Here is a 23,639-nt window from a genome sequence, read left to right as displayed (position 1 = left end):
CGGTGAGCTACCTAGCACAATGCTAAAGCTGACACAAACTCAGGTTTACATTAAAGAGCTGTTATTACTTCCTATGCGATTAGTGCATCCCCCCTTGTTTTTGTATATATATAAAAAAACAAAAACAAATTTGGGCTGTTATGAAAAATGGAAAAAAAATTTGAGTAACCAGCAAAATTCCGGAAGTGGCACAATTCACGGACAAGAATCCATGCAATGCATTATAAGACCGTTCTGCATGATATATTAAACCTATTTAAAAAATTATAATAAGGCATAACACTATTGTGAATTCACAAACGCTGCAATTCAATTAAATAAACATGCAAGTAAATGCTGCTCCACACAAACTGTTTGTATTTGCATGTGTGGAGAGTCTCAAACTCCATCTCTGCATTATTGCTGTAAGTTTGGGTTTATTATAGCTTTTAGCTGGGAACATTATATGTGCCATTTCATCAGATTTGTAAAGTAAATCATTTTGAAACATACACAAACACTGGAGAATACATTGATATATTTCTCAGTAGGCTAACTACCGCAATTTCAAAATAAGAGCTTACTCTTAAGTTTACACGTGCACATTCATGAAATTACAGTGGCTGTAGCATTTATGTCATAAAGAAATGGCTAAATATTAAAAATTGAGTGAACATTTGAATTAAATGTTGTTAGTCAATTTTTAAAAAGGATTAGATCACAGTAAAGTGTAAAAACAATTCTCTATTTTTATTACCACAAAAAATGTAATTATAATTATCTGATTACTCAATTAATCGTCAGAATAATCGACCGATTACCTGTGACATTGGCATCATTACCATCATGCTCTGTTAGGTTCACAAATCATGAGTTTCCATAATAGATTGAACCTTCTAAGCCACAGATGACCTCCTGCCGAGGTTATGCATGAGATCCAACAATATTCTCTTTATCTTTCACTGACGTTTCATCCTTTCTTCAAGAATAGTGAAAATATTTGACCTTTACGCTCTGAAAAAGGTTTGATAATCAGAATATGCACCTGACAAATCAGATTAGCAGGTGGCATTTTGTCAAAGCCACAGCAGACAGACGGCTGAGCAAATGTGCTCTTTGTATCTGTTCAAGAAAATATGATGTGAAAGATGAGAACAAGAAAAGAGGGTTGATGAAAGATTATAGGGGACGTAATTGCTGTCTTCATTATTTGCCATCTCTCTTTCACCCTCTTCAGATAAACACGAGAGAGAACGGACATGAACTGTGAGCGCCTCTGCATACGTCAGAAATGATTGTGCTGTTCTGTCATTACACCTGTCCAGCTTCTTGACATACGTTTGTTTGATCTCAGATCAGTGATTATGATGTGTTTCTGTGATCTGTATGGAACAGGAGCAGGGCTGAAGCAAAGCTTCTCTTTTAAGGCCAGTTCACACCACACCGACAGAATGTGTGCGTTGCCGTTTGTCTGCAACTGGCGGTGCGCTGTGAATTGGCCTTTAAAAGACCTTCTATGCCCATAATAGCATGTGTTCATAAATTGTGATTGTGTAGCGATTAAGAGCAAATACATTTAAAGGCCTTTCGCTTTACTAGCAGCAGGGTTTCAACAGAAGCGTACCGCTTTGACCTCCATAAGAAAAACATCACAGATGGCGTCACGGAAGACCAGTTTCATAGTTTGCAAGGTAGAAGGAAGCTGAAACCATATCAGGGCGTTCTTAAACTTATAGCAATTTATAATTTATAATACATTTCTTATTTAAAAAAAAAAAAAAAAAGACTTTGTCATTGGGTTTATTTTATTTATTTTTCAGATTTTTGAATTGATTTATGTAACATGTAGATGTATAGGGTTGTATTTGAGGAATGATCACTCTCGCTCTCCGTCTTTCCTTCCAGTTTGAGTGCTTCTATTCACTCTCTCTTGTATTTATGAAAGAGGGCGAGCAAGAAGAGAGGCAACAGCAATCAAGCCAAACGTCTTTTCCGTTCCTGGCTAAATCACACCATATCCTTCCCTCTCACACCTCCTCTCTCTTCTTCATTCAGCTCTTTATTAAAGCCACCCTCCATCCCTCTCTCCTCCATCAGAGTCCCAGCAGGCTACCTCCTATCACTTATCACTCTTTCGGGTTCGCTCTCTCTTTCTCCATTTCCCTTAAATCACACCCTCGTTGTCCGTTCGTCCATCTAGACATCCTTCCTGCAAACCGACTGCCTGGTTCTATGTTGTGAAAAAAGAAGACTGGAAAACTGTTCATGCTATTGTCATCCCAGTCAATATTCACTGTTGTTTCCTTGCCGCTCTCGCTCTCCTCGGGAAGAAGTAAATATTCTTAGCGTGACCCTTACTTGTAAATTGTGTTGGTTCAAGGCTGTATGTAATTAGTCAGGTCTGATTGAACAGTAGGTGTGCATGTAGGTGTAGCGAAGAGTCTGTTACACACACACACAGAGATGCAGTCGGACATTCATCTGCTTTTCCGTGATTGCATCTCTTTTCTCAAGCCCCCACTCAGTAGCATGTTAACAGTCATTATTTCTCCCCTCTCAGCCTTATTAGGTATTCCTCTCTTGTTTTCTTCCTGCTCTTATCGACTAGTTTTGGATTTTCTGTAGTACCGAGTTACCGTGCACCTTTATGTCTTTTCACACCTGTCTGTTAGCGGTTGTCTGTCTGTCCGTCTATCTGAGAGCTCTGGTTTCTGAAGCGTTGCCGTGACAGCTGCAGCAGTCCAGGGTCCTGTGGGTGAAGAGTATGGTGTTGGAACACTGAGATAAGTGATTGACATTCACGCCTCATTTTCTCGTGGTCAGGTTCAGTGCCAGCCATTCGCTCTTGGCCTGGCGCGTTGCAGTAAAACCAGTTCGCTCAGCATTCACTCACACGCTGGCCGCTGTCAGCAGAGAGATGGAGGGCGACCGAGTTTGTGTTTTTGCATGTATATGTTGTCTTGTTTCATGCATATGTGATTTTTGACTCTTCACTCCGTCTTAAAGCAAATTCTGATGCCTGTCATGCAGTCTGTTGAGGAGAGGTGTTCAAGTACTATTCTAAGTGTTTGGAAAGTTTTTTTTTTGGCTGAAATTACAGATTTTCAATTATAAGTAGTGTTTATATTGGATATATGTGACCCTGAACCACAAAACCTGTCATAAGTAGCACGGATATATATCGTATGGGTCAAAATTATTGCTTTTTCTTTAATGCCAAAAATCATTAGGATATTAAGTAAAGATCATGTTCTATGAAGATATTTTTTCTATATTTCCTACTGTAAATATATCAAAACTTAATTGTTGATTAGTAATATGCATTGCTAAGAACTTCATTTGGACAACTTTAAAGGCGATTTTCTCTATATTTATATTTTATTTATTGCACCCTCAAATTCCAGTTTTTCAAATAGTTATATCTCGGCCAAATATTGTCCCATCCTAACAAACTATACAACAACGGAAAGCTTATTTATTAAAAAAAATTTACCCTTATGACTGGTTTTGTGGTCCAGGGTCACATATATTAGCCAGTGGTGTATATTTAATTGCAGATACAATGTAATCACATGCAATACACCAATTTTTACATTTGCATTACCTTTGCCATCATTTAACACGTGTAAATCCATTGCCATCATGTAAATCTTTAAAAACTCATTTAAAGGTGCAGTATGTCACATTGACAGCTAGTGATTGAAGTACTGGAGTCTAAATTCAAAATATTGTTTCTCCCGCACCCTCAAACTCAGCGCTCACACAGGTTTGCGGATTGGGGCAACAAGCCTTATAAACTGTAAACTGTAGAGTTGATGCATCCGCGTCTTAATATTGTTCATAAAACGTTTTAGATGGCTAGCAAAAGCTTTTTAGGTTGGGTAGAATTTCTCACCTAGTTTGTTTGTTGGTCTTGACGGCTGCAAATCACTCTGTTTTCTGCCAAGTGGCAACCCTGGGTGTTAAAATGCTATTGGCTAAACTGGAAGTGAGTGGAATCACACAGACCAAAACAAAAATAGACATTCCGACACATTTTCAAATGTGTTCATTTTTTGGAGAACAAGTATGTGAACTTTGTTTCCTAAATATCTGCAAACATATTATGGTATTTTTATTAGTGCTGTCAAACGATTAATCATAATTAATCACATCCAAAATAGTTTTTGTTTTCGTAATATATGTGTGTGTACTGTGTGCATTCATTATGTATATATAAATATACACACTGTACACACATACAGTATATATTTGGAAAATCTTTCCATGTATTTACATTTATGTTAATATAACTCATATATAAATGTATTTAATATGTGAAGACAACATATTTTTCTTAAATATATACATGTATGTATGTATGTTTATATTTTTATATTTATATATATATATATATATATATATACACACACACACATAATTAATATACACAGTACACACACATATATTATGTAAACAAAACTTTGTTTTTTGGATGCAATTAATCACGGTTAATTGTTTGACAGCACAAATTTATATGCTTAAGCACAGGAAAAAAATTTCGCCAAGATACAGCTGTTTGAAAATCTGGAATCTGAGAGTGCAAAAAAATCAAATATTGAGAAAATCGCTTTTAAAGTTGTCCAAATGAAGTTCTTAGCAATGCATAATTAAATTTTGATGTATTTATGGTTTACAAAATATATTCATAGAACATGATCTTTACTTAATATCCTAAAGATTTTTGGCATAAAAGAAAAATCGATAATTTTGACCCATACAGTGTATTGTTGGCTATTGCTACAAATATACCCGTGCTACTTATGACTGGTTTTGTGGTCCAGGGTCACAAATAGTGTATCTTTTTATTACTAGCTATTAATAACAGATAAAGATGATGTTATTATATGATGTTTCCTATTGTTTGTATTATGTTTGTATTATTATCAGCAAATATATGAAATTAACACTTTAGTCAGTTTTAGTATCTGATAGACTTTCTTTGAAAAAGGCACCAGAGCATCTTAGAGACTCAATAAAGGGCTCTTTTAACTGTGAGCCTGTGAGCAACCACCTAGTAATACCCTAACTACCACCCACAAGACCTTAGAGCCATGATGGCAATGGAGTAATGATTTTACTATGGGCACTACGTAAGAGTAGGCAATGTTATTACAGTTAAAAATTGAAATATGCTGTTTATATAAATATTCAGTACCTGGGTTGTAGAAGCTCTTCAGTTGCACAGATGAAATACAATTGCTCTAATGAGGACACGATTGCTTTATAATTGGCCTCTACCTGTGAATCATTAAAATCACTTGCACATATTCTTGATCAAAAACACCCACAGTTATGGGGGCATTATTCAGTCTGTGAATTAAATTATACAGGTTTAAATAATGACTAAAGAGCAGATGTAAAACAAATGCACAAATTGTCAGAAAAATACATAACAATTGAAAATAACGCAAGTGTATGGTTGTCCCAGTGGGTGGAAGTTATATCAAACCACCCAAGCGCTGTCTAGACAAGGTTGTTCCACAGCATTTTCTGCACAGACAAGCAGGAGACCTGTGATGGAAGCTACAGAGAGGCAAACAAACACTTTGAAGGGGCTACAGAGTTCTGGAGCTGAAGGTGCACCAGACAACATATCAAGAGCCCTGGACAACACTGGCCGATACAGGAGTGTGACACAAAAGTGGGCGATGTTCAAAAAGAACCATGTCGCAGCACTTCTGGAGTTCGCCAAAAAGGCTTGACACTTGCAGGAGGAAATGAGGAAAAGATTTTAGAGCCATTTTTAGCTTCAAAGTGACAAATTTAGCATTGGCCAACAGTGTGCTGTTAAAATCGAAGAAAGAGCGGATGATGCAAAATACAGGAAAATTGCGCAAAATTACGTGTTTCAGTCTGCCAAAAAGTGAGTCTTTCAACAAACTGTTTTTTACCAAAACAAAGGTTCCAGATGCAAGGCCAGATGAATGCTCAAAAGCATAAAATGTACCATAATGGCCTTGGCAATTGAGAATAGGTGGAACTGTTTGACAGTTCAGGTTTTTCAGGTGTCATCTGACTAAATTTAACAGCCTGGAGCAAATCTGTCTGGAAGAATGGATAAAATGATGCCAGAATCGCAGTAAAGCCAGTATTTGCTCGAAGGGAAAGACTTCAAAATATTATTGTTATTAATTTTTTAGATCATTTTGAATTCATTTTAATATATAATGGCTTGAATTTAGCAAGCCACTGTATTTCCGCCACTGTGGGGGAGAGAGAGGTGATAAGTGGTTGGTCTATCATACACACACTTTATCACAGACTCTCACTCTTTGTCTAATTGAAGCTTGTAAAGGCTAGTAAAGGTCAACAGTTCTGTGCTTTCTCTTCGCTGATAGTTTTCATTGTTGCTCGGCTGCCCCTTCTCAACTACTGACAACACTCTGTACAAAAGAGCTATACCTTCTCTTCACTTCTCTACAATTTACTTTCTCTCTCTTTCCCTTTTGCACTCGCTCTCTTTCTTTCTCCATCCCTCTCTTACTCACACAATAGTTGCTGATTGAAAATGGCCTCACTATATTATCCGAGTGTATGACTGAGCCTGTCTGGCTTTTTACAGAGAGCAGCGCACCTGTGACAATGGCACAGTTCCAAAGACGCTTCAGACAGTCCCTTTTGTAAAGCCCCTATAATTGTGTGTTTGAGTTTACATTTTATATCTTAGGTAAACGCTGAATTACAGATAAAATTGAGGACGATTTGTTCTGTTGTGTGAATATAGGAAAAAAGGAAGCTTTCTCTTACATTCAACTGCTTTTGGTTTATATATACTGTTTTTGTCGTAATATCAAAATGATTTAAATATTATGCTGTAAATTATTATTAAATAATTTAATTGAGAAATATAGATTTTTCTTTTTATTGTAATTTATTTCCTATAATATATATACGGTAGAAGTCAAAAGTATGTACACCTTGCAGAATCTGTAAAATAAGAGCGATCATACAAAATGCATGTTATTTATTATATGATTTTTATTTAGTACTGACCTGAATAATATATTTTACATAAAAGACATTTACATATAGTCCACAAGAGAAAATAATAGTTGGATTTATAAGAATGACCCTGTTCAAAAGTTTACATACACTTGATTTTTAATACTGTTTTGTTACCTGAATGATCCACAGCTTCCACTCTTTCAGGTCCTGCAGATTCTTTGGTTTTTCAGCATTTTTGTGTATTTGAACCCTTTCCAACAATGACTGTATGATTTTGAGATTTATCTTTTCACACTGAGGACAACTGAGGGGCTGAGAGCCAGGGGTTGTAAACTTATAAACAGAATGAGGATGTGTACATTCGGCTTATTTTGACGAAACATCATACTTTTTTCATTTAGTTCTGCCCTTCAGCTACAGAAGATAATTACATGTTTCCCAGAAGGCAAAATAAGTCAAATTTACCCTGATCTCCAAATTCAAAAGTTTTCACCCCCTGGTTCTTAATTCATTGTTTTTCCTTCTGACGCATCAGTGAGTATTTGAACCTTCTGTAATAGTTGCATATGAGTCCCTCAGTTGTCCTCAGTGTGAAAAGATGGATCTCAAAATCATAGTTATTGTTGGAAAAGGTTTAAATACACAAAAATGCTAAAAAAAAAAAAAGAATTTGTGGGAAAGTTTGGGATGTAAGATCAGTAAGTGTTTTTGCAAAGCTGCGTTTATTTGATCAACAATACAGAAAAAAACTATTAAATATTATTGCAATTTAAAATAACGGTGTTCTATCTTAATATACTTTAAAATATAATTTATTTCTGTGTGTGAAAAGCTGAATTTTCATTATTACTCCAGTTTTCAGTGTCACAAAATCCTTCAGAAATCATTCTAATATGCTGGTTTATTATTAATGTTTGAAGCAGTGCTGCTTAATCTGGAACCTGTGATAGTTTTTTCAGGATTCTTTAATGTATAAAAAGTTAAACAGCATTTATTGAAAATAGAAATCTTTTCTAACAATATGAGTCTTTAATATCACTTTTTATCAATTTAACACATCCTTGCTGAAACAAATAAAGAATGAACAGAATTACTGACTTTGAACGCTATGCATTTTGTTACAAAAGATTTCTATTTTAAACAAATACTGTTCTTTTTAACGTTTTATTCATCAAAGAATGCTGAATAAAGCATCACAGGATCCAAACACTTATTAAGAAGCACCGTTTCCAACATTGATATTAAATCAGCGTATTAGAATGATTTCCGAAGGATCATGTGACACTGAAGACTGGGGTAATAATGCTGAAAATTCATCTTTGCATCATAGGAATATTTGCGTAAAGGATTTGTATTTTAAGTAATACTAAAGTAGAAAATCTTTATTGTAAATTGCAATAATGCTTCATAATATTACTGTTTTATCTGTATTGTTAATCAAATAAATGCAGTCTTGATGAGCAGAAAAGATTTCTTAAAAAAAAAAAAAAACATGAACAGTCCAAACTGATCCAAAACTTTTAAATGCTGTTATATATACCTGCATAACTGTATTTTATTGTGGACTAGCATGCAACTAACTTTCATGAAATAATATCATGACAGTCAGGTTATTCTGTAAACAGTTCTGGTTAAATTCAGAATCAGCCCAGATGATAGGTGTCACAACCTGTCGGTGGAAAAGTGGGCACTTCTGCAGCGTTAGCACACACGCTCACATGCTTTTTGATTTGTTTTCTGTTATGTGCGTGCACTTGCTGTGTCAGTGTAAAGATTAATATTTGGAGGTTACAGTGTCAAAGCCTGTAATGCTTACCCACGCTCACGGGTTCAACACACAACAGACGTCCTCTCATACAAGCTTTTCTCTCCAAACCTGCTGAAAAGCACACTTTCCTGCCAGCCTGATTTATTCTCTGTCACTGGATGTGTGTGTGTGCAAAGTTTTGTGTAAGCAGCAGCGCGACCACACGCGTGATGTGTTTGTGACCGTGAGCGGTGTGCCTACCGTGGGTCCCACAGGCCGTCTTGTGTCTCTGGAGTCCCTCTTTGTGAAAGCCTGTGGCCTGAGGTTAACTGCCTGCACCACTCAGCTGTTTTTACGATCGGCCCTCCAAACGCTACAAAACACCCGTGGATTTGTGTAGAGGTGGAGAGGAGATGTATAGAGGAGTTTAAGAGCCTGTCTGCCTCTCAAATTGTCCGAATCGCTGCTGTGATATACCGTCCACAGAAGGCCGCTTTAGTGTGTTTTCATTTTTTCCTCCCCCTCAACATTCCTGCAGAGACCCTTAAGGCCGACGCTATGGAATGACCCTCCGCATCCTAATGTTTTTCTCTTCTTTTTTCCTCTGTCCTGTAGAGAACGATGAGACCGGTGTGATGGATTGTCTGCTGGAGGCGCTGCAGTCTGGAGCCGCTTTCAGAGACCGCAGGAAAAGAGCACCCAGACCCCGAGGTGAGTCTCCTCACACTCCTCCACCCACATCCTTCCATTATCTGTTGAGTCTCTTCTCTTTCTTTCTATTTATGTGATCATTCAAGTATAACCTTCTAATTGACTATTGTTCCAGACAGCCTGTTTTTATGATCTGTACTAGTTTCATGTCTATTTGTTGCTTAAGTAGCTGTGCGATAAGCACAATAATGTACAGTCAGCCAGTCATCATCAGAAAATAAACCAATTTACGTTGACCAGTATCCTGACAAAGAGTAAAGCGATAATGGTGTATTTTTCCGTATATATAGTAGCAGCCTAAAGCACCCAGTGGTTGAGAGCCTCTTTCTCCAGCGCAGTGAGGGGTGAGATAAGCTAGAGTGTGTCTTCTGTGCTCTTCATGTTACGTGCCCTATCCAGCTGAGAGGCTCAGGTTTGTTGACGACAGACAGCTACAGACAGATGATAGGTGGCGTATATCAGTACAAGCTCACCATAAACTGCTTCTTTTCAAAAGTCTGCATTCTTTTTATGTTTTTGAGAGTCTCATGCTTACCAAGGCTGCATTTATTTGGTCTAAAATACAGTAAAAACAGTAATATTTTGAAATAATTTAACACAGTTAAAGTCAAAAGTTTACACACGCCTTGCAGAATCTGCAAAATGTTAATTTTACCAAAATAAGAGGGAAATGCATGTTATTTGTTTATTTAGGACTGACCTGAATAAGATATGAAGACTTTTTGAATTTGAAGATCAGGGTAAATTTAACTTATTGTCTTCTGGGAAGCATGTAATTATCTTCTGTAGCTTCTGAAGGGCAGCACTAAATGGAAAAAGTATGATATTTAGGCAAAATAAGAAAAATGTACACATCTCCATTTTGTTCAAAAGTTTTCAACCCCCAGCTCTTAATGCATTGTTTCTCCTTCTGAAGCATCAGTGAGTGTTTGAACCTTCTGTAATAGTTCCATAGGAGTCCCTCCGTTGTCTTCAGTGTAAAAAGATGGATATGAAAATCATACAGTCATTGTTGGAAAGGGTTCAAATACACAAAAATGCTGAAAAACTAAAGAATTTGTGGGACCTAAAGGATTTTTCCGAAGATCAGCAGGCAGTTTAACTTTTCAGGACAAACAAGGGACTCATGAACACTGTGTAATTCTTTTATGTGAAATGTCTTATTCAGGTCAGTACTAAATAAAAAAATCATGTGCATTTTGTTTGATCCCTCTTATTTTGGTAGATTTTGCAGATTCTGCAAGGTGTATGTGAACTTCTGACTTCAAAAGTTTTAGAATGTAATTTATTGTGATGGCAAAGCTGAATTTTCAGCAGGCATTACTCCAGTCTTCAGTGTCACATGATCCTTCAGAAATCATTCTAATATGCTGATTTGGTGCTGAAGTAAGATTTATTATTAGTATCAGTGTTGGAAACACACATTTTTTGTGGAAACCATGATTTATTTTATTAGAATTCTGTTCAAAATAGCCAGTTTAAAAACAGCATTTAATTTAAAATAGAAGTATTTTGTAACATTGAAGTGTCTTTACTGTCATGTTGAGCCATTTAATGCATCCTTGCTGAATAAAAATATTAATTACTTGGAAAAAAAAAAACACTTTTGAACAGAACTATGTGTGTACTGTATATCTTATATCTTCAATCCAGCAGATTCCTTTGTATTAAACCATTAGTCTGTTGTTTTGTAATTTACGGTCTGTAGCTCCTGGTAAAAACCTTTTTCTATAGAAATCAGTACAGAATCAGCCCCCTACTCTCAGCCCACTTCCTGTAGCATTACAGGAACCAGTGGAGTATAATGCAGCTGACCACCTTCAATAGAAATCAGAAGAGCCCAACAAACTGACCAGTCAAATCAGAAAGACCTGTTAAACACGCTTCTTTTTAGAGGGGACATTGGATGCCCATTATCCACAAGTTGGTATGATTCTTTAGGGTCTTCATGAAATGTCTGCAACATACTTTGGTTGAAATTCCTCAGCTGTCGTGTAAAACAACACCCTTTTTACCTTGTCAAAAACAGCTCTGTTCACAGCGACCCGTTTCGGTGCATGTCTATTTAAATGATAATGAGCTACTGCTCACCCCGCCCTTCTCTTTCATTTTTCTGTTTATTCGGTGACGCGTTACCATCAGAAACAAAACTAATCCACTGCATCCTCAGTATCTCTGATGTTGGGACAAAATAAAGACTCTTATGTTCACTTCTACATCCAAGTACAAAACACCTGCATTGCTTACAAGACATTGTTGTTGCTACAGCTGCGTGGAGAAAATAGCGGACAACGTACAACAGGCTGAGGGTGGAAATATGCTAATACATGACAGTCTCTCAGCAGTCGTGGGCGGGGCCTGAGCAGGATGATGTCATATTGCTCAAAAAATCAAAACGGCTTGATAATTGAGACTGTTTATGTTTTTTGAGGATTGAAAAAAGAGTGGTTGTGTCCACACACTGCTAAGACAAATTTATACGCAAACACCATTTAAAAGTTATTTTTGCATCCAGTGTCCCCTTTAAAGCGTGTTATGTCTTTCCTGACACTAGAAAGTAAAAATCTAATGTCTGGAGACCAAAAGTGTGTTTATGTGTGAGAGCAGCTCTCACTCTGTCTTGTCCCGTGTCCTGATTTCCACAGAAGAACCAACACAAGTGCTCAGTCCGAGTCTACAAAGACCTATTCTGAAAGACTGCAACCACGGTAAAAAGAGTTTTAAAAAAAGAGAGAAATAGCATTTCTCTCCACTATTTGCTTTCCTCCTTTTTTTTTTCCGCTCGCTATTAACTGCATTATTATTGCTCACTAACCCTGATCTACCAGCCCTATGTCCTGAATGTCTTTTCTGTTTGGGTTAATGTCTGTATTGCCCTGTCTCAATCATGTGTCACTCTTTATATTGATTTTTTCGCTTTCGTATACACACTAATGGTCAATAGTAGGTCCAGATCAGGCCAATTACTTATTTGAATGGCTCATAACAGTCTCTCAAGGCCTGTCCTATCAAAAGGGAAACCGATTCTTAAGCTGCTGGTCTTAAACACGACAGGTGTTATAATGTGATACGAGTTCAGTAAAAGCTTGAAACTGCTTCTAACCGCAGATAATCCTTTTCCGAAACAATGCTTTTGGTGGTGCTTGGCTAGCTGATACTGTGTATCAGTCTTGCCTCGAGAGCCAAACAATGATTTAACAGGCTGTTACTTTATAAGCTGCCCACAAACAAACATAGTTCATCATGGTTAAAGAGTAAAAATTGTTATGATGTAGCTGTGTGACAGAAATGGAAGCATAGTCTTCAATGTAAATGCACAAAGTATAATGAGCACTGGCTGCTGCGGCACCATCACCTACACCTTGTTGGTGGAAAAGGATTTTATACCTTATAGAAGTGTCTAATTTCCTCGTTTCCTCTTTATTGCATGAACCAGTATTTTCTGTCTGCTTGCACGTACATTGTGTTCTTGTCTTATCAGTCAAGCGTGCTGCTTACAGCACACAGCTCATGTCTGGTTGTGATTGGACAGTTGATGTGAGTGTCAGAGTCAGCAGGGTTATAATCAATGTCATGCGCTCGTTTTAGCTGCCGTTACCGCCAGGTGTTAATGTGTCATCCAGAAGCTCACTGTGAGCCAAGAATGCCATATTTTCAGCCAAACTGAACGCCCAGAAATAGTGGGAACATTTTTGCTGAAAAAGCTTTTCCAGTATTGTCTGTTGACATGGCCATTTTGCTTTGTTGTTTTTTTGTCATGCTCTCTCAAAAAAAGAGAAAATTGTGACTTGTTGCGCTCTGCTGAGCCATTCTGTTTGACATGACAAGCATTAAGGTAACAATACAGTTTTTCTGTAATGAATGGGATCAGCATTCATCAGCTGATGTGTAGTGGGAATCAGAAAAGCACATCTGTACATGTTTTCATGTTTCTGTACTTTTAAAAATAAAGGCTCCAAAAGGAACCAGAGAAGAACCATTTTGGGTTTGAAAAAAAAACTTTCGGCAAACAGTTCTAAAAAGAATTTTAACGTTTTTCCACTAGAAACAACATTTTGTGCAGTTGAAAGGTTCTTTGGATGTTAAAGGTTATCCATTTCTCAAGATCTTTAGTTTGACAGTGTTATGGACAGTAGTGATCATTCTAATAGGTTTCGTACAAGGTGTTTAAAGTGCTTGAAGTACTTGAATTTGACTTTTTGAAGATTAAGGCCTGGAAAACTCTTGGAAATAGCAGGGTTTCTAAAGAGGTTCTTGAATTATTGAAAGACAATGCACCTATGAAATAAGTCTTTAATTTTATTATTGTTTATTTCAGTTAGAGTCATAAAACTAGCAAGTTAAGCCAGTAGTAGTAATTACAATGTCGTGTAAACATGGGTGAAGGTGCGAAAAGAGGAACAGATGAACCAAACTCTGTGATTTATGCTGCATCTGCTCCGATTGATTCAAACTTGTGACTTCGATCATTCATTAAAAGAGCCATTTATTTCTTAATTTTGATATAGCTCGTAATGATTTTAAAAAGCACTTATAGAGATATACGTGAGCTTTTTGAAACTCTGAATCAGTTAAACCAATGCGTTGCTAAATGATTAACTGTTTCGAAGTGGTCCAATCGGATTGCGTATTGCCAAACATTTAATTTAAAGTGGAACTTCGCATATTGGGAATCATTTGATGCACATCAGGACTTTAGAGCGCATATCGCAAATCATTTGATTTAGATTGGAATGATTTCATGAATCATTTTGCGAATTAAATGATTAAAATCAAATGATTTGCGATACTCGATTTGAAGTCCCAAGCTAAATCAAAGGATTCAGTAAAGTTGATACGCGATGATACACGAAGTTCCAATGTAAGTCGAATGATTCACGATCTGGCGCTTTGATTCCTGATTTGAAATGATGGTTTGTGAATCATCATTCAGATTGGGACTTTGGAGTGTAAGTTGCGAATCATTTGATTTTGAACCTTCAAGAAATTTCATGAATCTTTTGCTTTAGATCAGAAACTAGGATCACAAATCATTTGATTCAGACTGGACTTCGGTACAGGTTTGCAAATCATTTGATTCAGTTTGGGACTTCGGAACCTTGGAGTAGGTTCATGAATCTTTTGCTTTAGATCGGAACCTAGGAGTGCGGCTTGTGAATCATTTGCTTCAGAACGGACTTCGGTGTGGGTTCGTGAATCATTTGATTCAGTTCGGGACTATAGAGCATGGGTCACAAATCATTTGATTTAGATCGAAGTCTTGGAGTAGGTTTGTGAATCTTATTTTTTTGGATTGGAACCCAGGAGCACAGAGCGCGACTTTGGTGCAGGTTTGCAAATCATTTGATTCAGTTTGGGATTTCAGAGTGCGTATGGCGAATCATTTGTTTTAAATCAAGACTTCGGAGCGGTGTCACAAATCTTTTTCAGAAAACATCAAACAATTAAGGCAGTACAGTTAAACAAAACAAAGAAAAAAGAAAGCATAAACACTATTGTAAAAATGTAGTATACTTTGTATTACTTTAGTAGTAATAATATGCATGTGCTTCACTTTATTTTTGCCATTTTGTTTTATTAATATATTTGTATTTATTTGTCTTTTTAATTTTTTTTTTTTAAAAGAGAAGACATTGTTTGATAAGTGAAAGCTCTGTTTGAAGTCCTTGAAAATTAAAAAAGCTAGGACCAAAGTCCTTGAAAGTCCTGGAATTTCATTTTACAGTATCTGTATGAACCCTGTATGCATCTGCAACACAAAACAAACAGATGTGGCTGTCTTGTCAAAGGTTGCTTCATAATCGTTATCGAGGCACTTAAAAAATTAAGCTGTAACCCCATTAGCGGTTATTGGTTTTAATAGAAGTCCCTGCAAGCAAACAGGAATACAATTACTCCTAGATCTCCTCCCACACCCACCCCGAGCACTGATAAAGTCTGCTCTCGCTCCCACTAGTGTTCTCTTACGACTTATCTCAAATTAGATTGTGCGCAGAAAAGAGCAAGTGAATAGACAGAGAGAAAGATGTGCGCGTATGCGCGATCCATCATAAGAAAGACTGCCGCAGCTCACATTAACTCCCCTCGTATGTCTCTCAGCAAAAAGTAATGAAGGACACAGGGCATTCTGGGATATCACGTGTGGCACCCTCCCCTCCCGTGGTCCTCTGAGGCATTGGAAGGCATGTGGGAGTCTGGCTACGGGGCAGGGCACTGTTGCCCTTGTCCCTGTGTTGGATTCCAGGCTAGGCTGACTAATGGAGCCCCGGGCTTGTGTATGTTCATGCAGGCCTCTGCAGTTCAGCAAGCCCCTCTGTTGGCCAGGCTAATTAGTTCTCATCTCACACCAGGCTTCAGTCCCATTCATCTTCATTTCGGCTGTGCCATCTGGTTTTAAATAAAACTCTAAAGTGTCTCATGTTGAACACACTTTGTCCTCTCGGTGCCTCCCAGCCTAAATGTAACGCTTTATTTGCGATGAGGTTGATGATGAGCTTGTCTGTCTCTGGAGAGTTCTGTCATGTAGGAGATATTGTGTTTATGTCGTTTCATTTATTTATATATTCAGACTTAAAAAATTCTAGGGTTCAATTTAGTTCACAGAGAACTGATTGGATTGTGAAAAGTGTATGTTGAAACTAGGGTTGAATAATATATTGTACATAACGGTAATCTGACAATATTCATTGCATTCATTGAGTCATTCATTCTTTCGATTCTTTTATTTGCTTTATTTTAGAGTAATGTGCACAATAATACCAGGAAGATGAATTAAGTACTAAAAACCACTCTGGAGTTTTTTTCCTCTTCTTTCTCAAATCTGTAATTAGTCTATTTGCTTTTATTGCTGTAACCTTTGTTAAAGTAATCATCAATCATTTTCAAAGCCTTTGTGACCTTTAAAGTGGCCTAAAACAATCACTATAAAGCTAAATGTGGCTATTTGTTAGTATAATTTTCCTTGTAGCCTTGGTGACCTCAGCCGAAAGTCATTTCAGAGGCAGAGCAAGTTATATTTATTATTTAAAAGTTTACGAAAACATATCTTTATAATAATATTCTGATGAATAATTCACAATAAGACCTCAAAGTATATTTAAGTAAACAAGGTCCATTTTGACTTAATGTAGACTTTAAGGCATGTTATTTACACTGTTTTTCTATCTCCAAAGAGTTTTGTCAGATAGGAGATATTGTGTTTATGTGGCAACCTTACTTATTTATGCAGTATAGGCAACCTTAATATCTGTATGTTGTTGAGTTGCTTTTCTTCTTTCATGTCAAGTGGATATAAATCTGAATTAGCTATTCAGTCTCTCTGCAGTATGTTTTTGACTGACTATGTTTAGCTGACTGATGAGTGCAGTGGGAAAACACCAGCGACTGAACACATGCTGGAGTATGTCAGTCCCGTCCCGGTCCCCTCTGCCACTGCGTAGTGTAAATACCCCTCAGTAATTGATCTCCAGGGCTTTAGTGTTTCACACTCCAGCGGAGCAGCAAAGTGAATTAAAATCAGACACATCTGCAACAGTAGACACCGTAATTAACCACAAAAAATGAACTGGTCAGGCTGGTGTGTGTAGCCATTAGAGGAGTGGGAAGACTGTAGGATATGTGTGGAATGTGTGTGTGTCCGAGCCAGTCGGAATTGTCAGACGCAGGCTGGAGCAATGAGACTTGAGATTGCATTTTCCTGCAAGGCTTTTGGGAGATTCCCTTTACACAGCTGCTTTAAGAGTCCGACTTTCTCAAATCGAGTAATCTATGGAGATTCAAGTCCCTAGACGTATGCCTTTGGCCGTCTATTACTCTCTTGGACTCAGAGGTGTAAATGCCGAGGTCAGAATACACACTCACAGATTCTTACATCGGCTTTTTGTGCACTACACACATCCAAAATGCGTGCTGTGGTCAAGATTGAGGGGTAAAAGCTCTCAGACTCTCATTTTAGGAGCCTCTAAGGAGTCTCTCGTCCCTCTCTCCTTCTTTCTCTCTACACATCTGAGCCTGAGGCAACATTTAAAGCCTTTAAGTGTGACCAGAACCCCACATCCCTCTACCTGCTTTTTTTTTCCTCAGGATGGAGATAAAGATGCTTTATGACTTGAGTGACCAGGGTTAGGATAAGACTTTCGACAGAGAGAGGACGAGTGAATGGATTGAGGGAGCGTAGTCTGGCTCTTAAGGGGCTTGGGCTTCAGAAATGATGGATTGATTGTATTTGACCACATGGAGTGCTTTGAATCCGCATCGAAATTGATTCAAGAAACCCAGTTGTAGCTTTTCCAGGTAACTCTTACCTTGGACTACTCAGTTCAAGTATAACTTTAATGTACTGGTGAGTAGGGAAGAGTGGAGTAAGATATGCCACAGATGTTTGCCATTTATTGAAAAGAGAATTTTCAGTGTTATATTTACCCTGTTGCAGGGTACTTTAAGAATATGTGGGTGACTTAGTATATATATATATATATATGGTCATGACAACATTACCCCACTCTCCTTTATGCCAGAAAAGGCACCAATACTTCTGTTGCCCTGCTGCTAGAAAACCCTGCTTTTTGCTGAACTATTAGGTCCATGCCCTGCGTACTGATTAATATTCCACCCAACAATGATCATGTAACATATTTCTGAATTAGAGCCTGAAATTGATTTTATAGCTGGCTGGGAAAGGTCACTCTGCACTTGGTAAATGAAACCAATGGAAGGTTTGCAGTCAGAGGGGTATGTGCCACTGCTAAAGGTTTTATGAGCATGTTTGATAGACAAGATTGATTTTATGTGTAATTCTGGATCCGATCTGTTAATTAGGAAACCTTGACGATCGACCTTTGAATTATTGAAAAATGATGCACATCCGTGGTGGTAATGTAGATATAATGCAAAGCACATATACAGTAGTACACCATAGATACAGGTAAAGCTGCATGATGGATCATTAAGAGATCGTGATCTTGACTCAAACACCCACGCAATCTTATTTCTAAATGACAATGATTCGTCTTTGTCTATTAAACCTTTGACAAAGTTATATCGCAACATTCAAATCTGTGTTCACGCAGTTGCTGACACACAGCGAGCAGGTATGAAACAGATTCACAGGCTTTTCAACCAATGCAGTATTATATCGGTCTTAAAATTGCAATTACAGTTCATTTCACAAAAGCACTGGGGAATAAAAAGTCTATAGTTGGGATAAACACGGATGCCCATTGTGGCGATCAAAACGGATAAAATGTCTTTTAAAAATATTTTTTGCTTAAAATTGGCGCTTCAAATAATGTTTATTGATTACGATGTTGATTGACTTTTAAAAAATTGATCACTGAATCATTCATTCAAGAGATTTGTTCAAAAACGCTGATTTATTCAGTGAAGTATTTATGTTAAAAATAATTTAAGTTAAGCATTTTTTAATCGAATGAGGCAATTAATATTTTGTGACTACCTCTAGCAAACTAAATTTTATTTTGCTTAGTTTAGAATCATGGGAGAATCATGATCTCTGTTTGAAACAACAAAATTGTTATTCTCAATTTATCTAGAATCATGCAGCTCTAGATAGGATGAGTTTACCGCATTTTTCAGGTGTGTGCCACTCAAACACTTTTCAATTAACCATCTTGCTTAAATGATATGGTCGTTGCTATTACTTAACAAATTTCTTTCATACAATAACAATGTTTTGTGTGTATGTGTCTGTGTAACAACGTCATATTATGTAATATTTGAGCAATGTTGCATAAGCAGAAAAAAACTGTGTGTGTGTGTGTACAAGCAGAGTAGAGTGGTTATGTTTTGTTATCTTTCGTAAAAATTTTTGTGACTTATCAGCATGGTGACTTTCACCCATTTTGTTCATGAATGAATTTGCATCTTTGAATGATTCAGTTCAGAATTTTTGAATGACGTCAGTTACTCATTCTCATTTTTCATGCGGACCGTGCCCTGTTTCTAACTAATCTGCCAGTGTGAAAGCACCCATAATGTCAATCACTTGTTTCCACCTGCTGGAACTATAATCTGAAAAAAAAATCCTCCAAATTCCACCATTTATTTATTAATTTATTTTATTTAAAGTAAAATAGAAAGATCAAGGTAAAATATGAAACTGAATAGTTTTGTGTGGAGTTTAGAATTCACCAGTGTCATGATTTAAATAAAATGTAGTCTAACGATTTGGACAGTCAAACACTTATAAACGGCATTAGTAAAAAGATTGTAAATTACAGTACACCCCTTAAAATCCAATTATACCCCCCCATTATGAATCTTTCAGCATGCACATACAAAATAAATGTCTCAAATGATTTTATTTTAGGTAATATGTCTATTATGAAATCCTTTTTATAGCATCAAATGGCTTATGCTCTCAGTCAGGCTGTTCTGGAGAGCCACACTGCTGATGTGGAGAAAATTTGCTTCAGGCTAGAGGTTTAGTGATATATTCTCTCTCTCTCTCCCGCTCTCATTTCTGCCTCATCCCATCTCTCAGGCCTGAGAGCCTACAGGGGAGGAGAGAAATAAAGTGTACGGATGAAAATGGAGATAATATACAAACTTATCCCAGTCTGTTCTGGATTTAAGGCATTCATCACCGCCCAATACAATACGCTCACACTTGTTCGGCGAGCCTGCAAGCTGTTGCAGCACTTCCAAAATAGATTATGTGATATATAGTCTCAAGGCAGTTAGTAAACAGTACATACATTAAGAAATTTATGCCCTATGAGCTCTTTTAATCATCTGCTCGCTGCTGTGCCCATTTAATATCTAGCGTCCCAAAAAGTCCCATTACTTAGCTATCAAACACAAGCATTGTTGCAAAAGTGCATAAATACGAAGCTCTTTTTTCACACCTCCTGATTTCTTAAATGGATTTATCAAGATGAATCAGGACCGTGCAGCGCGTACAAATGCAGGATTTTATTTAAAACCCCCATCAAAGCAGTGGAGTGCACCATAGCGCACTCATTTTTCCTTCTCTCCCGTACTGATGTGACAGAACCAAAGAAAGGAGAAGGAAAAGCAATATTTAATCAGCACGTCTGAGAGCAACTTGCGTTCTTCTCTTTCTACTCTAATTGATGCGTCGTGTCATTGTTCTAAAAGTTGGACTGTCAGAACTCTTGATTTATCTGTGTTTTAGAGCCATACATCATCTGCACCTCACATACGGGGCCTCCGCGTTTCATTAGAGAGAAAGATTAATTCACAAAGAGTCCGTTCAGGAACATTGACTGAACACACGCGCCGCTCCTCTTCCGCTACTTTTCGCGCGGTAAAATATACACTGTTTTGGCATCTCGCAAATAGCAAAAATGTCATACGGAGCGAGATCAAATCTCATCCCATTAAACTCCTCAGGGCCGGACAAACACAGCGTGTCCTCTGTCAGCTCTCTCTCTCTTTCTCTCAACCCTCATCCATCTCTCCAGGGCTGTTGTGCTGCTTTCTGAACACTAGCTGCATCTCTCAGCACTTCCTGTAAATCAAAGCCCTTCTCTCCTCACCAGACTCGTACAGCACGTCTCTGTAAAGTGAGTTTGTACGCACCTTTCCGGCTGAAGATTTGTGTGTGTTTGTGAAGGAGAGTTTGTGAGCGAAGATGAAGTTTCTCAAACAAAAGAGGCTGCTATGGAAACTAGGAATGTATAAAGAAACAATTAGTTCACTCCAAAATTAAAATGTCCTGATAATTTACTCACCCCCATGTCATCCAAGAAGCTCATGTCTGTCTTTGTTCAGTCGAAAAGAAATTAAGATTTTTGAGGAAAACATTCCAGGATTTTTCTCCCTATAGTGGACTTCAGTGGCAACCAGTGGGAGGAATAAAGGTCTTATCTAGCAAAACAATTGGTCTCTTTTAAAAAAATCAAATGTATATACTTTTTAACCACAAATGCTGGTCTTGCGCTAGCTTCACATTTGCATTACGTAAGTACAGACCCAGTGTTTATAAAGCGTGCGTGCGTGCAAAGAATGTCAAACAGCCTTTACCAAAAAAAGGTAAAACAACGATGTTGGATGATTTTGAAGTTGGAAGAGAAAATGAGATGGAGTTTTTTTTTTTTTTGCCCTATCCACATGTGTGATGTCGAAGACACTCATTGCAGAGCTAGTGCAAGATGAATATTTATGGTTAAAAAGTATATACACTGTAAAAAAAAAAAAAAAATTGTTGAGTCAACTTAAAATAATTTGTTACCTGGCTCAAATAAGTTTAGTCAACTTGAAATGGTAAGTTGTACTAATATTTGAGTTGATTTTAAGTTTTACAAACCAAATTTTTTAAGTCAACTCAAATATCTTAGTTGTCACTGTTGACTGAACTGAACAAATTATTTTGACTCAACAAATTGTTTTTTGTTTTTGTTTTTGTTTTTTTTACAGTGTGCATTTGAAATTTTATTTAGAAAAGACCAATCGTTTCGCAAGATAAGACCCTTATTCCTCAGCTGGGATCATAGAGCCCTTTGAAGCTGTATTGAAACTGCAGTTTGGACCTTCAACCTGTTGGTCCCCATTGAAGTCCATTATATGGAAAGTCCTGGAATGTTTTTTCTTAAAAATATCAACTTCTTGTTGACTGAAAAAAGAAGACATTGAACATCTTGGATGGCATTGGGGTGAGTAAATGATCAGGAAACATTAATTCAGGAGTGAACTAATCCTTTAAATTCAATTGTGGCTAATGTCTGATAAAATATCAACAGTACTATGGTGTATTTATTCTCAGGGATGCATTTCACATGTTTCATTAAAAAACACAAACAGCACAGTAATTGCACTTGTTGCTGTGTTCATATGGTATTGACTTGGCACATAAATAGCCATGTTTTTATGAGTATTTATGACTAATTCATTTAATTTGGGAGCGTTTTAGATAATGCCTGTTTTTAGCCTTGTGTAAAGCACAGCTCGATTACATCTTCACGTAAGTGAGATTAGTAACAGTTCTTTATTCGTATGCATGTAAAATGTGGTGATCATTACTGTAGGCAGTCAGATTCACTCTTTGTAGCTAGTTTGTTCCATTTTAGCTGGTTGTGATCATTTACTCGCCATCATTTCATTCCAAACCCATATGACTTTGCTTTCTTCGTCTTTGCTCTTTTTCCATACTATGAAATTGTGGGGGCGAGGGATCTGAAGCACCTCTAAAAGCACCATCAAAGTAGTCTAGACTACTTGTGTGATGTATTCTGAAGTATGAGAAGTCTTCTGAACTATACAAAGATTGTCAGTGGATGGTGATTAAGGTTATGCTCTTCAAGCTCTCTCTTTTTTGTGTTAGGGGTTTGAAACCATATAAGGTTGAGTAATTGATTATCATTTTGTCTGAACTTTCTTTAAAGCCATGTTTGACCACTGGAGCATGCTCGCTCTTTCCCTCAGATTATTCCTCATGACAAACAACCGAAAGTAATGGAAGCAGGTGGTGCTGGAGCGCAAAGAGAGCGAGGGAAAGAGCCCTAATCAGCCCACTGACAGAGGGCAGACTGAGCTGTGGGTGGCTGGCTAATCTCTGATTACTCTCCTTTCCTCCATACAAACCTCACAATGACTCAGCGTGTAACGCTGTAATGCAGGATGCACTGATAGGCCCTCCGCTGGAGCCTCACGCTCCGACCGGGAGAGAGAGAGATAGAGAGGACTGTACAGACGTGGATAAGAAGGAGAGATGGACATGGAGAACACCTCTTGAGGAAGGGGTGGTGACTGGATCAGTTAGTGGGGGATGATGCCCAGACTAGTCAGTGGAGGAAAATGACTCGGATAGTGAAGGAAGTAATACGATTTTAGACTAAAGAAAAGGTGCATGTAGTAGTAGTAGTAGTAAAATGAAGATGGATTGTTTTTGTTATTGTTAATGAGGTAGTTCAAACAAAAAATGAAAACTCTGTCATTAATTACTCACCCGCATGGTGATTGTAAGCCGTGAGACCTTCTTTCGGCTTCGAAACACAAACTGAAATCCTTGCATTTCATCAAAAATATTTTAATTTGTCTTCTAAAGATGAACGAAGGTCTTACGAGTTTGGAACGACTTGAGGGTGAGTAATTAATGACAGAATTTTTTATTTTTGAGTAAACTATTCCTTCAACTAAAACAATTTGTCAATTTTACTGGTCAGTTATGTGATTTTGGGGTGTTTGGCTTTCCATAGCATGATTTGTGTTTTTAGTTAAAAGAAAACATGCAAAA

At 37.4% G+C, this 23,639-nt stretch overlaps 1 protein-coding gene across 1 annotated transcript in view; it reads left to right on the top strand.

The window, feature by feature from the left end:
- diaph3 (diaphanous-related formin 3) overlaps window positions 1-23,639 on the top strand; it is a 352,867-nt gene that overhangs the window by 268,717 nt on the left and 60,511 nt on the right. Inside the window, exons 26-27 of the mRNA XM_051123390.1 lie at window positions 9,329-9,424; window positions 12,070-12,132. Coding sequence (XP_050979347.1) covers window positions 9,329-9,424; window positions 12,070-12,132 — 159 coding nt within the window. The remainder of the gene's footprint in view (window positions 1-9,328; window positions 9,425-12,069; window positions 12,133-23,639) is intronic.

This window comes from Labeo rohita, chromosome 11, assembly GCF_022985175.1.
Source record: "Labeo rohita strain BAU-BD-2019 chromosome 11, IGBB_LRoh.1.0, whole genome shotgun sequence".
Classification (NCBI taxonomy): Eukaryota; Metazoa; Chordata; class Actinopteri; order Cypriniformes; family Cyprinidae; genus Labeo; species Labeo rohita.
This window is presented reverse-complemented; position numbering and strand designations above follow the sequence as displayed.